This window comes from Anabrus simplex, chromosome X (assembly GCF_040414725.1).
Source record: "Anabrus simplex isolate iqAnaSimp1 chromosome X, ASM4041472v1, whole genome shotgun sequence".
In the NCBI taxonomy this organism is placed as follows: Eukaryota; Metazoa; Arthropoda; class Insecta; order Orthoptera; family Tettigoniidae; genus Anabrus; species Anabrus simplex.
Genome location: NC_090279.1, coordinates 51,021,130 through 51,036,872, shown reverse-complemented (window position 1 = coordinate 51,036,872; position 15,743 = coordinate 51,021,130). Strand labels below are relative to the sequence as shown.

Below are 15,743 nucleotides of genomic sequence, written 5' to 3'. Positions count from 1 at the left end.
CAATGAAAGTTCCCTAACCCAGTCTTCATATGAGAAGACTTTGGTGACCTCCCCGTCGCATTTCTAGGGTAACGTTAAGAGCTATGCAATACAATCTTGCTTACAACGTGTACACTACTTAACCTAGAATGATGTGTGCAATGTAGAATTTTGTAGCGAAGCACGGGTACATCAGCTAGTATTAAATAAATACGTTGATCGGGGACAACCTTGTCTAACTCCTTTTCTAATACTGGCATTTTCTTCTACCTGCTTGATGATTATTTTCGTGCTTTAGTTCAGATACAGTTGATTAAACATTCTTATATCCTTTCATTCCAGTAACTTAAACGTTGAAAATCATACTGGAAAATGTACGATGCTTGAATACTAACAAAACATGGCTACCGTTCCTTAGTCGGTGTAAAGGACACCTAGGTGGTGTTAACTAACACAGTATACCTTTCAAGGAGAAATTTTACAATCAACGACAAACAAGAAACTATAACAAGATGGCTGTCGTCTTGTTGACAGCTAAACGTAAGAATTCAGTGAAAACATTGTCATAAAAATCTCAGCCACGGAGGACAACACAATCACATATGTAAAACACACCAACAAACTTCGCAATCAGTAGGCGAACCCAAAAGAAGCATAATTTAGTTGATTTCAGTACAGAGATTTCTCGACTGAAGTCAATGGTCAAATCCACATCCCCCTTAGAGTAGAGTCTGTGAGTATTAATTCTGCTAACTCCTAAGTCCTAGCGCATCCGGCGACCATGTCGCGAACAAGCAGACTGCATGTCTTGGGGCAAGCCGATTAGGAAAAAAAGCAGATATAATTTAAATTGCTTGCCTAAGTCCCAGCGATAACACTACACATGTAAGTAATTACTTCTGCTATGGGATACTTCACTGCTATTCCTTGTCTCTTCTTAAATCCGTTAGTGGTTAGCAAATGTAAATCAGGTTTGGGTTTGATCAGTGCCTTCATAATATACAGGTCGTACTGTGGAAAGCGCGCCAACCCATCAGCTGATCAATTGAGATGAGCTAAGCGAATGTTACAAGTTGTATTTGCGATTGTAATTCATAAGGATTGGGAGGATTCTGTGGATAATTGTGACTGTTGAAAGGCATAACTTAACATTAATTTAAGTATAGTGAATATTTCTTCTTCAAACTTATCATATCAGAATTTACGTAAACTGCTGTTATTAAGATAATGAGACAGTAGAGGAGCAAAGACAGTTCAAATCGCGGAAATGACTCAGTACTTTTTTAGCTGAGTCAGCACACGAGGTCTATTAGTGTAGCAATGCACGTTCTAATGCAAGGTGATTTACCCCTAGTATAGTAGGTGAGAAATGCCGATTTGCGGATTTTGCATAAGAGAGCGAATCTAACCTTACTTTCGCTATCTTGAAGGGACTGCCCGTAGTTTTACAGCAAGATGCCCTTCCCGACGCCAATTGAACAAGATGGTGGCTATACACGGCATAGCGTCGCTTGCGCAGGATGGCTGCAGCTGTTATGAGACGGCCTAGGGGGCGTTTGTGCAGGATGCCGGCTATACACGGACTTTTATGGAGAAGGGTGACGGCTATGGGCGATTGCACAAGATGGCGGCTATACATAGGCTCGGCTATACATGGGCTCTTATAAGACCCTCTAGTGCAATAAGGAATACTTTGATTAAATTTAATCACCTAGCAGTCGAATTAATTATCGGATAAACCTGTAACTTGAAATTTCGATTCGTAAATATACTATTTGAATCTGTTGGCATGGGTTATAATCATGTAGCTCATGTGAAAAGTGAAATAAGAAATACATAGCTTACATTTAAGCCCCTAGCAGTCGAAAAAATTATTACATAAACATGTTACATGAAATATCGTCTCAGAAACATATAATTTCAATCTGTCGGCATGGGTTATAAGCTTGTAGCTTATGCAGGAGCTAAATAGCCGAAACAAATTCGTGTTACACACATGATAGGGAACGGAACTCAGGTGTCATATCTTATTAGATGGGAAAAAGGGTAAAATTACTCTTCCTCCTCCTCCTCCTCCCATTTTTCCTAGGGATAAAGGGCGAAAGGGCTAAAGACATTTTATTAGAAGTGCAAAAGGGTGAAATGACTCTTCGTCCTACTAGGGTTAAAGGGCTAAATAGCTAATGGGCTAGTGGATAAAGGGAAAACGGGCAAACGTTCTAAAGAGCGAAAGGGCTTATATTTTTGTAGGATTTAGGATGCCTCTTCTCTCCTTATCCGGGCTTGAGACCGGCTGTACAGCTAGAGGCGGAGTTAACACCCTAAGGAAGTCAGAATATTGAAGAAAGTGTCTGTACTAATATAGGTAATCGATCTACTATGTGCTACAGAGGGATGACTTATGTGAGAGCTGGAAATGTAGGAAGATGTTTAGGCTGTTGTGCTGCCGAGAGAGAGCTTACAGGAAAGGTCTTTACTTTGAATAGCTATTACTAAATGATATTTGTGCAACGTAGTTCTTGTTGTACTTGAAAAATATTGTTTATACTCTATGTAACCAGCATTTGATAAGCTCTTAGAAGTTGCAAACGTTTTACGATTATGTTGGGGTCTTTACAGTATCTTACGTCTACATGGGATAACAGAGGCTTGTTGTGAACTTTAAACCAAATGCAGACATTTGATGTGTAGGGACTTGTTTTAATGTAATACGTGCTTCAGCAGTAGCGTTTCCAGGTATAAACTTAACTTGTTTGATAGCAATGAAGCGTTGATATTTTCTTCTACGTCTTTATCTTGCATCTCTGTTTGAGGTGTTTGCACGGTGACAGAACGTGCAGTAGACTTAGAAAATAAGGTAAAATCATAGAACTCTAATGTCAATGAAATATTGAGATCTTTTTCTTCTTCTCCTTTTCCATTATTATCAGCTTCGTTATCCTTATTATTATAATCGTGATCTTCTCTCTCTTTATCTCGAAATGTGTGCGTAGTAAAAGAACTTGTAGCGTTTGAGGTGCTCATGGATAGGACATGCTAAGATAGCAGCTGTCATCTTAACGACGAAGGCATACGAAATTTAAAATTCACGTGTTTTTGACAAGTTCTAACCACATCGGCGTGGATTATGAACTTCGGGTGCTGGCGCAGCATACCATGTGTCCGTAACGTCACGACCACATGCTCTTCTTTGTAAACAATGCCACGAGCTTCGCAACGTGCTTTTGTAATAACTGTCACGGTGATACATGTCATCTTGACGGACCCAAACATCACTTTTAAGGACAATAGAACTTCGCTAACATCACTGCTGGCATATTTTCAACGCCAAAACCCATTGCTGCCACCTTACGTACGTCGTGGCGCGGAATTCATCATACACGTGCTTTCTGACACCTGTCAAGATAACAGCTGCCATCTTTAACCACGTGAGCGTGGAATTTTAAACAACAGAATATCGCTAACCTCACTGCCGCCATCTTGAAGGGGCTGAAACTCACTGTTACTACCTTGGTTATACGCTTTTGTGTTAGTTTACTGTTAATCGTTAAGCTGTTCGCATCACCGAAGTAGAGAGTAACAAGTGTTTAGTAGATTTAACTTGTATCTTTTAAAGAAAAATCTGTTAGCAGAAGGTAAATTCCTTCATCTAAAATCCTATTTCTAGCTATATTAGCAAAGAGTGTGGAAAAACATTTTCCCTAGACTATCACAAGAAACGTCATGAGATATCAAGTAGGACAATTTTTCAATGCAAACATTGTAGAAGAGAGTTCAGGAACGCATACAACGCTCAACGTCAAGAAGCCGCTTGTAATGTAGCATTGTCGGGAAGAAAATACAAAGAGCTAAACCGCAGTCAATCAAACACTGACTTATTTTTTTAAAAGTACACCTCTGCGAGAGATGTTTAATTCTCCCTTGTAGTCTTGGCCTGCTAGAAGTTCTGTTACTAAGCGCACATTTCGAGGCAATGTCATGATTATGATAATAAGGATAACGATGCTGATAATAATAGTGATAATAAAGGAAAAGAAGAAGAAGAAGATTTCAAGGTTTCATTGACATTACAGCTCTATGATTTTACTTCATTTTCTAAGTCTACTACACGTTCTGTCGCAGTGCAAACATCTCGAAAAGAGATACAAGGTAATGTAGAAGAACATTTCAACGCCCATTGCTACCGAAACAAGTTAAGTTTGTACCTGGAAACGCTACTGCTGAAGCTCGTATTAAATTAAAACAAGTCCCTGCACATCAAATGCCTGCATTTGGTTTAAAGTTCACAACATGTAGACGTAAGATACTGTAACGACCCCAACCTACTCGTAAAACGTTTGCAACTTCTAAGAGCCTATCAAGATGCTGGTTACATAAAGTATAAGAAATATTTTCGAAATTCAACAAGAAGTACGTTGTGCAGGTATCATTGAGTAATAGCTCTTCCAAGTAAAGACCTTACCTGTAAACGCTCTCTCGACAGCCTAAACACCTTCCTACATTCCAAGACCTCTCCTTCACTCTCACCTGAATCATCTTCCTGTAGCATATAGTAGATCGATTACCTATATTGGTACAGACTCTTTTCCAAACTTTTCACTTCCTTAGGGTGTTAACTTAGCCTCTAGCTGTAGAGCCGGTCTCAAGCCCAGATAAAGAGAGGAGAGGCACCCTAAATCCTACAAAAATTTAAGCCCTTTCGCACTTTATAACGTTTGCCCGTTTTCCCTTTATCCACTAGACCATTAGCTATTTATCCCTTTAACCCTAGGAGGACGAAGAGTCATTTTACCCTTTTGCACTTCTAATAAGTTGTCTTTAGCCCTTTAGCCCTTTATCCCTAGGAAAAATGGGAGGAGAAGGAAGAGTCATTTTATCCTTCGCCTTTCTAATACGATGTAACCCATGAGTTCCATTCCCTATCATGTGTGTAGCACGAATTCTTTCGGCTATTTCTCGCTCCTGCGTAAGCTACAAGCTTATAACCCATGCCAACAGATTTAAATTATATGCTTCCGAACCGATAGTTCATGTTACATGTTTATGCAAAAAAATCCGACTGGTAGGGGCTTAATTGTAAGTTATGTATTTCGTATTTCACTTCCCGCATGAGTTACAAGCTTATAATCCATGTCAACAGATTCAAATAGTACATTTCCGAAACGAAATTTCAAGTTACATGCTTACATTTCACTTTCCGCGTGAGCTGCATGGTTATAACCCATGCCAGCAGATTCAAATAGTATATTTCCGAGCCGGAATTTCAAGTTACATGTGTATCCGATAATTTGTTCGATTGCTAGGGGTTTAAATGTAATCAACGTATTACTTATAGCACTAGGCTTGCTTATAATAGCCCATATATAGCCAAGCCTATGTATAGCCGCCATCTTGCGCAATCGAACATAGCCGTCATCTTTCTCCATAAGAACCCATGTAGAGACGCCATCTTGTGCAATTGCGCATAGCCGGCATCTTTCTTCTTAAAATACCGCGTATGGCTGGCATTTTTTGCAATCGTCCCTAGGCTGTCTTATAAGACCCTCTATATATCCGCCTTTTTGCGCAAGCGTCCCTAAGCCGTCCCACAAGAGCAGCCGCCATCCTGCGCAAGGACCCCTAGGCCCTCTCACGAGGAGCTGTTTATAGCTGCCATCTTGTACAATTGGCGTCTTAACAGATTGAACGGATGCCCCGTCCCAACACCACATTTGAGATCCACTTTCCGATCCTTACATATTTTGTGATATCCGCCCCTTCCAGTCGCCATCTTGTGCAAGTCTTTACGTCTCCATCCGACGCGTGACCTCCCCTCCTCAACAAGATAAAACATGTCGACAATCAATCCTGTTACAGAGGAGAATTGTGCTGTGCCCTCTACCAAGAGCAACATACACAGTCTGTTGCTACCTTACATTACTTGTACATTTCAGATATACATGTATTTTTGTAAAGATCTGAATAGTCAGCATACATTCGCCCGTGTTCTGAACAGAGAAACTTAGCTCGGTTTTAAATATATCTTAGGAGGATGAAAACAATAGAGATTGACACGCAGGCAGACGGTGATTGCACGGAATAAAACTCAACTGGAAACTACCTCTCTCCCCTTATTTCTCGAATATAACATCAACTCTATTGCGCAAACACAATAGTCTCCATAACAGAAAAAATTAATCATGAATTCGTACCCTGATATCTCTCTTCAGTCTAGAATAAAAAATCTCGAATACATGCAACACATGGATTCGAACCCTGATATCTCTGATTAATGGTGGAATAAAACATAATCAAATAATCAAACTACCTCACTTATTTCGTGTCCTCCCTGAACCATTTGTGCGTTTATTGTCTCCGTATTCCTGTTAATGCATAATAATTATTTGTTGGGTACACTGAAGAGAAAACTCTCAAGCTTCGACCGTGTAAATCACACTTCAAACCTACTTAGATAAAATTGCATAGACCTGACTTACGAGTTGTCATGCGATTAGAGTTGGTAATGATCTCACCTGTTGTATTAAATCAACATTTGTGAATATTTCATAATTAAAAAGTAGAGACATGTTATGTCCTTTTATTGCATGGTCGGACGGAGTAAATAGTTCGCCTCTTTGCGTGACGTCATCAGAGACACAGAACGGCCTGTATATCACGAAGACAGTGGTTTGATACACTATGATATCAAGTACCTATCAGATTATTTCCACAAACTGTGGTTTGAAAGTTGGGTTAAATTCGAATGGCGCATGCAAACATTTTGAATACAAAGCACTAAGAAACACGTATTGATAACATAAAATATTATCCATCCAACACAGAAGCACAACTCTGCAATTGAGAACACACGGTACCGTTATCATCCAATGTCCACTGGCGTTCTTGCGGCCATGCACGGACACGTCCAACTTAGAGCCCACAGACGATGCACAGTGATCTGCGCTCGCCAGTGAAACTGCCAGCATCAGGGGCAAGAGAACCTGGAACAGGTACAGAGTTCAACAGTTATCTATGACTGAAGGGACATTCCAAAGGAGGTTGTGACAGAAAATTTGGTACTTCAAGGCAGAAAACTGATTTCGGTTTCATCTGTCCAACCTCAGTCAAATAAACACATGACCTTAGATGTTCAGCCCCGTTTGAAACCTTTGATGGTCAGTTAAGAAAACAGCGTGCAATATTTACCTGTGTAATGTAATCGTCTGTTTCCCGGTGCAGTTTTATGTATTCTGACAGGATTTATGAACTTGATCCTAACTATTTGTTAGTTACCATCATCATGAGAGCTTCATTAGTCAAGAGACACTTCCCGATCTTGATATATTGACATTTTATTACGGTTAATATTCATGTTTAGTATAGTTTTTCTGGTCTTGATGATATTTTGAAATATGTTTTATAGTTTACATTGTGTATTATGTCGTTTTCTGCGTTTATAGTTGTTTTGTCGTATTCTTATAGGTGAGCACGCGTATTGTTTGTTTACGTTCATCGAATGGTTGCTATGTTATTCTATATCTCGAATATTTTGAAGATTAACTAAGAAAATCTCCATTTAGGACAATTGGCAGTCTTTAGGCCCTTATGAGTAAGAATTTTATCATCTCGTGACCATATTGTTTGTGGCTAAAGAGTCTAATCTGCTTACATACGATACCAACAATCTAGGTTAGGTGCTGCATTTGGACATTTGATTGGATATATATTGAATTTATATAACAAATCTTACAATATAATTAACTGTATGGAAGTACTGCGGTAGAACCTTTATGATATAGTATAGATTCTTTTAAAGGTCTGCATCTGATTTTCCTCTGTTACATTACCAATGTACAACCTCCGTGATAACATTGTGAGGTACCTTCTATGACGGCTTCGTTGGTTGTTTTCAGTACCACTGTCGTTGAGCATATGACGATATATAAGCATTATTATTATTATTCTGACACTTCATATCAGCTATTTACCTTTGTGTTAGCAGTGGAGAGAACCATCTGACTCGGTAAGATCTATCATTCAAAAACAGCATTATTACAGATTAGCCAAACACTCCAGAGCATGGTCGAATCTCAGAAAGCATCAAGCACTTCAAGTGCTGCGCCTAAATTTATTGAATGCAAGATATGTCACAGAAAGTTTACAAAGAGGGGCATTAACATACACATAGCAAGAGCTCACGAGCTACTATCTCAGGACTCATCATTGGTAGATAGTGAACAATTGCACGTCAATTCAGGAATTCCTCAGGCATCTCAAACTCTTCATACAAATTTATCAGCTAGACACAGTGCGAATTCTTCAAATCAGGCATTTGACAACATAAATTGTCAGTGTCCACACTGCGGATGTCATTACTCCAGTTCCCGTGGGGTCAAAATACACATCAGCAGAGCTCATCCTGATATTTACCGTCAAATTTTAGTCTCTAGAAATCTACAGAGGGTTGATCCCTCTCAAAATGTCGAAACAATCGTTCAAGAAAGTGACCCTAATGCTAACACAGAAACTAAAGATGTCAACACACTACCGTATGAATTTAAGCAGAAAATGATGCAGTGGCGAAGTAGTTTTGTAAACAGTTTGACAGACGAGCAATTTGACCATGAGATTAACATTTGGTGTGAGTTCTTGGCCTCTGCGATTGATCTACTTCCTGGCCCCAAACATCCGTCACGGAAATACTACCAGTATAAGAAAAATATACAAACCACAGACAACCAAAGGAAATATAAACAGACAACCAACCCTGAACGGGCAACAAAACGGGACCGAATAAAACGCCGCGAAAAATACAAATATCAGCTTACCCAGTACCACTTTTACAATCAGCGTAGAAAGGTCTGTTTTAAATTCCAATGCCGAAAACTGTAAAATTCCTTCGGATGAAATATTTCATTATTTCTCTGAAATTCTCGGGCAACCTAATGACATGATTTGATCCGAATACCCATCTCATACAAGTGATATTGATAGGGAACAAATTGACATTTTATTTAATGACACTATAAGCCCAGATGATATCAGCTTTGCTGTTAATCATATAGCCGTAGACACATCACCCGGTCCAGACCACGTCCTCGTCAGAGTTATCAAAGACAATATTGCAGTCGACATAATATCTCACATTGCCACACGTATGTTGAAAACTGGGGTTGTACCTTCTATCTTCAAAAAGGCCAGGACTGTTCTAATTCATAAAGGTGGAGATACACTCAATATTAAGAAATGGAGACCTATCACAATCTGTTCAGTAGTATTGAGCGGGTCCCTGACAGGCGTCTTCGTGAACATGTTGTCTTAAACCCCAATCAACGAGGATTTACTAACTCCTCTGGAACGCATGTCCACACTGCGATACTCGACTCTCTTCTCTGTGAAGCCAAAAACAAACAAGCTAATCTGACTGCTATATTCTTAGATATCCAGAAAGCCTTTGACAACGTTGGTCATGCCCATTTAAATGAGACACTAAAGTCGTTACCAGTTCCAACCAAACTTACGAATTTCATCATGAATCTGCAAACAGGAAATGTCACACAATTTCAGACGCAGGGAAGCAAAACAAGACCTCTCTTGATAAGCAGGGGAGTTATGCAAGATTCTTCTCTGTCGCCAATCCTGTCCAATCTCGCCATCAATCATATTCTGGATGACCTCAGCGAAACGTCGATATCTACCCAGTATGGCTTTCAGTTGAGTCCAGATTGTGAAGCTATAACAGTATTAAGTTTTGCTGATGATGTAGTTATTGTCGGAAAAGATTCTGAGTCAGCTTTAGTACTTGCTCATGCGGCCATACATCAACTACAAGAAATTGGACTTAGTATCAATATTGGAAAATGTAAAGGAATATGCATCAAACATGGTCACCTATCAGAAGAAAACTATTCACGGAAGATGAAAAACAGATACCATGTCTGAAGAAAGGAGGATCTATCAAATATTTAGGTGTAAATTTTTCCAATGAAATTACTTTCCAGCCCGTCGAGGTCCTAAATAAGCTCAAAAACACCCTAGAGCTCCTCATTTCTTCACCACTTTTGCATTGCGATCAAAAATTTTTAATCATAAACACTTCAATCTGTCCCAGTTTGGTATATAAATTTCAGACAGTACCACCACAAAAGATTCCAGTCAAATTTACAAATGACGCCGATATTATGGTTATGGGGGGCATTAAAGGAAATGTTGCAACTTCTCATGGATGTCCCGAATGATATGATATACGCTGAAATGAAATTTAAAGGTCTGGGTTTATTTTGTGTATCATGGGAAATATATCTACAACATATTAATGTATTCAAAATTTTGAAATCTTCCAATAATAATTTTCTACACTCAACGAGAGACCTATGTCAAGAAATCAGCAGAAGCCTCGCCGCATTGAATGTTGCAGAAACAGAATCTATTCGAGACAAAAGACATGGTTTTGTAGATACAAAGAAAGTCCGACTCGAATTGAGAAGAAGAGCTTTCGACAACTGGAGCAAGAAAGAGCATAAAGGCAAAGGTGTAGTCCTATTTAAACAGTATACTCCAGCGAATACATGGATTCGTGACCATAAAGGATTGTCTTGCAGTGAATGGCGTGATGCAATAAAAATGAACGCCAATGTTTCTGCTGTGCGTACTGTACCTGGCAGATCCCAGGGCAACAGCCTCTGTCGGCGTTGCCACAGAGAGTTCGAAACTCTTTCACGTGTCCTGAGAGCCTGTCCACATGGTGAATTACTACGCACCTCACGTCATAATGTAGCCAGATCAATGATAGCTAACGCTCTGAGAGGACAAGGTTATAATGTCTCTGAAGAAGTACACGGTCTCTCCAACAGAGGAAGCAACCGACGCATTGACAATATTGCTTTTAAGTCATCCTGTTCTGAAGGTTTCATCATTGATCCAACAATTAGATTTGATACCAACGAAAACCAGCCGGAAGAGGTCGATGCAGAAAAAAAGAAGAATTTATGAAGGAACAGTGGACTTCTACAAGCGAAAATATAAGCTCTCATCCATTTCTGTAATCGGTTTGATGTTAGGTGCTCGAGGGACCATACCTACATTTCTTGTCAACTTCTGCAATACCTTTGGGCTAAATAGAGATTTTATCTATAACATCGCCATTACCACACTCAATAAGTCCATCATGATCTTCAAGAACCATGCTTGCGGACCTGTAATAAATGTTTGACATGCCTCACTCGACTGCCTACATTTATCATACGATCACATTATCTATTGTATCCACATCCATTATTGTTGTGAAGGTACTCTTTGTCTTTGGGCAACCTGCAGCTGTTGCAGGAAGATTGCATAATAAATAACAAATAACTAGGTATATCTTAAATTATCTGACCATTCCACGTCCCTTGCTGCATTTTCTCCCTGTCGTGGCCTATATTTCTATAACGGAGCAAGACTACAGCCCCATCTAATCCAAGTAACTATTGCGCGGGGAACTCGTCCTGTGGTAATTTCTCACTGAACACTGATTGGAGTTACTTGCATGGGGCAGAGAACGTAAGGCGCACAGGTGATATTTACCAATACAATATATTCGGAATTGTATTTTCTTTCCTTTCTAACTCTTTGAACGTGAACCAAGAAATGGAATTTCGACACTCGAGAAATGTACAATGAGGAGCTCGAAAGCTCTGATATTTAGCAACATATCTGGGGAAAGGACTCATATCTGTCACAGTCTGATGACTCGTGCTAGTCTTTACAAATGGAAAACTCATACTTCACGTAGAGAAGCCACCCAGAGCACATTACATAGGTCGGGGCTTGAACCCTGACATCCAATTCGTAAATGGTTTTGCAAACGATACACAGAATCGAAAGAAGCCGTACCTTCTAGTTTTACATTAGACTGGGCTCGAACCCTCGATTCTAGTTCACAATGATTTTACAATACGCCTGTTTTCGGGGCAGTATAATACATTATTCACAATTGTCTGACATCACAGACCCTTAATGCAGAAGGGATATTTTACCCACGGGGTTGGTATTACCTGGTTACCCTCTCTATATTAAGGAAACCGAACACCAGAGTATAAGCCCTACATGTATTTTACAGAAATTCCGACACCCTAATAGACGCATGCTTGCTATAAACATCGAAATCCTCCCGAGATTCACATATTTATGCTCTGCCATACCTTGTTAATTAGCTCATGTTCAGGCTACTGCCTCACCACACACAAGTCAATCAGTACAAGAAACCTTAGCTCAAAAATTCACTCTTTAAATAGAGTAACAGCCGCTGTTTCTGGAAGGATAAATTTTTATACATTTCGATTGGATAATCTATTTGATATCACATAATTTGATAGGCTGATGAAATTATTGACAGATTTGATAACTTCTGAATGATTGAAAGTAAAACTGACTGGCGATAGCTTACCCAAGTTCCAAATACCAACTTCCATTCGGGTTGTTAATGTGCTTTCAACAACAACGAGCAGAACAAAATCGATGATAGGGACATCTTGTCCCAGAAAGACAAACTACTAGAATATCTGACGGTTCAAGGTATTTCACACAGGTGACAGCATATACAACTTAACGAGGCCACAATATCGATACAGTGAACATAAATGCCAGTAATACCTACAACTTTTCCTCTAGTATTCTACCATACATCTTCTCTAAATGTGCCGAAGTTGGATGTAACTACCTATTTATCTCGGAGCACTTCACCAGTTACTTGGCTGCTTGCATGTAGGAGCTGTACTAAATTAATTCAGAGTCTCTATAGTATCCCCAGCTTTACATGCGGTGCGCGGAAGCTAAGGAAAGTATTTTTTATCTTTACACTGGACCCATGTTCAAAATGTCAAACTCTTCTGATAGAAGAAAATTTGTGTTTAGGAAAAGTCATTTCCGTGAGGATCAACTAGCAGGGATCAAGCAAGATAGAGCAGATATTTTCTATCCGGGAGGTCGAATGGACTGCGTCGCTATTACCTTTGCAAGGCGTATTAACAGGGCGGTACAGGTAAGAGAGGGCTGTTGGACTAGAATTGTTGCCTACATTTCAAGAAAGCAAAACCAGTGCAGTAGAGCAGGTGGAGCATTATCTGGTCATATTATGAGTAAAAGCGGATACCGAAAGGCAATTTTACTGGACGGCGGTGTTTTCTTGTATGTTAATTACTGTGTCGATGCTGTGAAAGTAGATCAAGTACCCAGCTGAACTTTACACATCTCTTCATATGGTTATGGGTCTATTTAGGGGTCGCAGTAAGGATGTAAGCCAGAGGCGTATGAGTTGTTCGTAAGACCCGTTCAGCGTGTGAATGACTCACCAGGATTACTTGACTCAAGAACAACATGAAAATATACACAGGAGAGCAGCGCGATTTGCTCTGGTTGGCTTCCGACAAAGAGGAGTGTAATGAAAATATTGGAAACTTCGAGCTGGGAAGACTTGGGAGTAAGGGAACAAACAGCTGAGCTGTAATACGTCAACTCACGGACACCCATATTACACACACATAACTCTATACATGGACATTGTCAGGGATAGGGATAGCGCCATCATAGTCCTGATTCTGTGGCCTCTTAGCACACTTTACACGCACATTCTTTGAGGAAGGAATGCTGTAGAATAGACTGACGACATGCAGCAGATCTTGTCGAAGGTGGTGTGAGGAAAGCCATCGTCAGAAGATTAGAAGCATTTAAAATGCGGGTCTACTCCATTGACCAGGATGAATAGAAATGTGCAGCTCCCCTACCCTGGTCGTATCATTAGGGAAGATCAAGAAAAGAGGGGTCCTGCGAGATCCCGCACGTGTTGGCTGGGGAATCTTCGACTGTAGTTCAGCCAACAGCAAAACTAAGATCCAAAGTCCAATGACGGATACTATCCAGTGTGGTACTAATAATTCCGGCAGACAGAGCGTCCAAAGAGACGGGAGGATAAACGTGGAACTGATATTACTACATGCATTGAGTAATGTACTATTAATAAAGATTGTCCCTCTATAGCTCGTGTGGAGAGACCGCACTTAACTGTATAGCTTGCTGCCTGCTGCAAATGAGCTCCTGAAAGCCTCTCTATAGCTCGTGTGGAGAGACCGCACTTAACTTGCTCTCCTTCGACTTATCTCCACCACTGACAGCTCAACCTTGTGTTACATCACGTTTCCTTGTTTGAACATTCATCAATCACAAAATATCCCACTCAAATTCTGTGAAAATTCCACTACTCTATAGAGATATTTCGTCCTTAAATTGCCCAGCTCCATGGCGAAATGGTTTTGTACAATAGGTACCTGGTCAGATTAGCTGCCGTGTCGAGATTTTAACCTAAATTGGTTAATCGGGGCCCGTGTGTTTGTGATGTCTTCTTAAGTAGGAGCCGCATCCCGGAGACATTCAGGTCACCTATAAGACCTGCACTAGGCCTGCTCGGAGGATATTCGCCATTATTATTATTATTATTATTATTATTATTATTATTATTATTATTATTATTATTATTATTATTATTATTATTATTATTATTATTATTATTATTATTATTATTATTATTATTATTATTATTATTATTATTATTTGTCCAACCCATGTACCGTTTTCTCTACGGGGTCGTGTATGAGGTGAGATGAATCTGTCATGGCGTTTTTATGACCGAATGTCCTTTCTTATCAGAAAAGTTAATGAGATGAAATATGATGGTAAGAGAGGAGAGGGTGAGACCCAGTGCCGGCACATAGCCTACGCCTACTCCTGTCGAATAGCAGCAAGGGGACTGCTCATGGCTTAACGTCGCCATCCGACGGTTGAATCACCAGCAGCAGCGTCATATGCCCTCACTCCGTATGAGCACTGCAGAGACGTTTAGAATTTAATCAAGGCTTATCCAGTGCTTAGAAATAGGATACCAGCAATTCCCCTACCCTGCCGGCCAATATTCTGATTGTGAACTTTTTTTTCCACTAACGGGACTCGAACCGGGTAACCACGTTGTCAGAGCGTTTAGACTTCAACGCCCTAACGATCATGGCTACGAGGTGGTCTATTATTATTATTATTATTATTATTATTATTATTATTATTATTATTATTATTATTATTATTATTATTATTATTATTGTAAATTTCCACTCCAAGCCTGACATCAACTCTCCCTTGACCCCTTGTTATCAGCTACAGAGAAATAAACAAACACTCACCAAGAGAAGCGACATCCTTACGAGTTCTGACAGTGATATCATTCGCTCTGGCTTGCTATTTATTTCATTGACTTGTGTGTTAAGAAAGTCCCGCATGCTGAATCCAGCCAGCTCGCTGGCCGACTGGATGACCTCTCCAACCTTCGACGTCATATTCCGATAACCGAGCTGAGATTTATCGCGCAAAAAAACTATCTGTGCGAGCCTGTAACAAAAAACTATGAATAAAGACCAGATTTTAACAAATCTCTTGTATTTTGTGGCCAGAAATTCAATAATAAGGTAACAATTAGTTTATGTTTGGTTCGATAACTGTCTGGGCCTCCAGTGAGCTGAAGAGGAGATAGAAAATTATTCAATTCCGACATTCTTTCCCAAATTTACAGTTTTGTGGCCTTGTTAATGAGTTTTATAGTGCGGCTCAAAACAACATTTGTGCCCTAAACCAACGGCGTCTTTGTCTGTGAAATAAGTTTTCGGTACGAGGGCGACCAAGTGCCATTGTTTGTAAGGTTGTCGACCACGAAAAGTTGGAGACTTGATTTCCAGTTTATGGAACATTGACTGGAAGAGGCATTA

The 15,743-nt window shown here is 39.9% G+C and overlaps 1 protein-coding gene across 1 annotated transcript in view; it reads right to left on the bottom strand.

Moving 5' to 3' along the window:
* LOC136886572 (hemolymph lipopolysaccharide-binding protein-like) overlaps nt 1-15,217 on the bottom strand; it is a 43,357-nt gene extending 28,140 nt beyond the window's left edge. Inside the window, exons 1-2 of the mRNA XM_068230453.1 lie at nt 15,165-15,217; nt 6,834-6,959 (exon numbers count right to left, since the gene is read on the bottom strand). Of these exons, the coding sequence (XP_068086554.1) occupies nt 6,834-6,959; nt 15,165-15,206 (168 nt within the window). The 5' untranslated portion in view covers nt 15,207-15,217. The remainder of the gene's footprint in view (nt 1-6,833; nt 6,960-15,164) is intronic.
* Nucleotides 15,218-15,743: the final 526 nt, after the last annotated feature.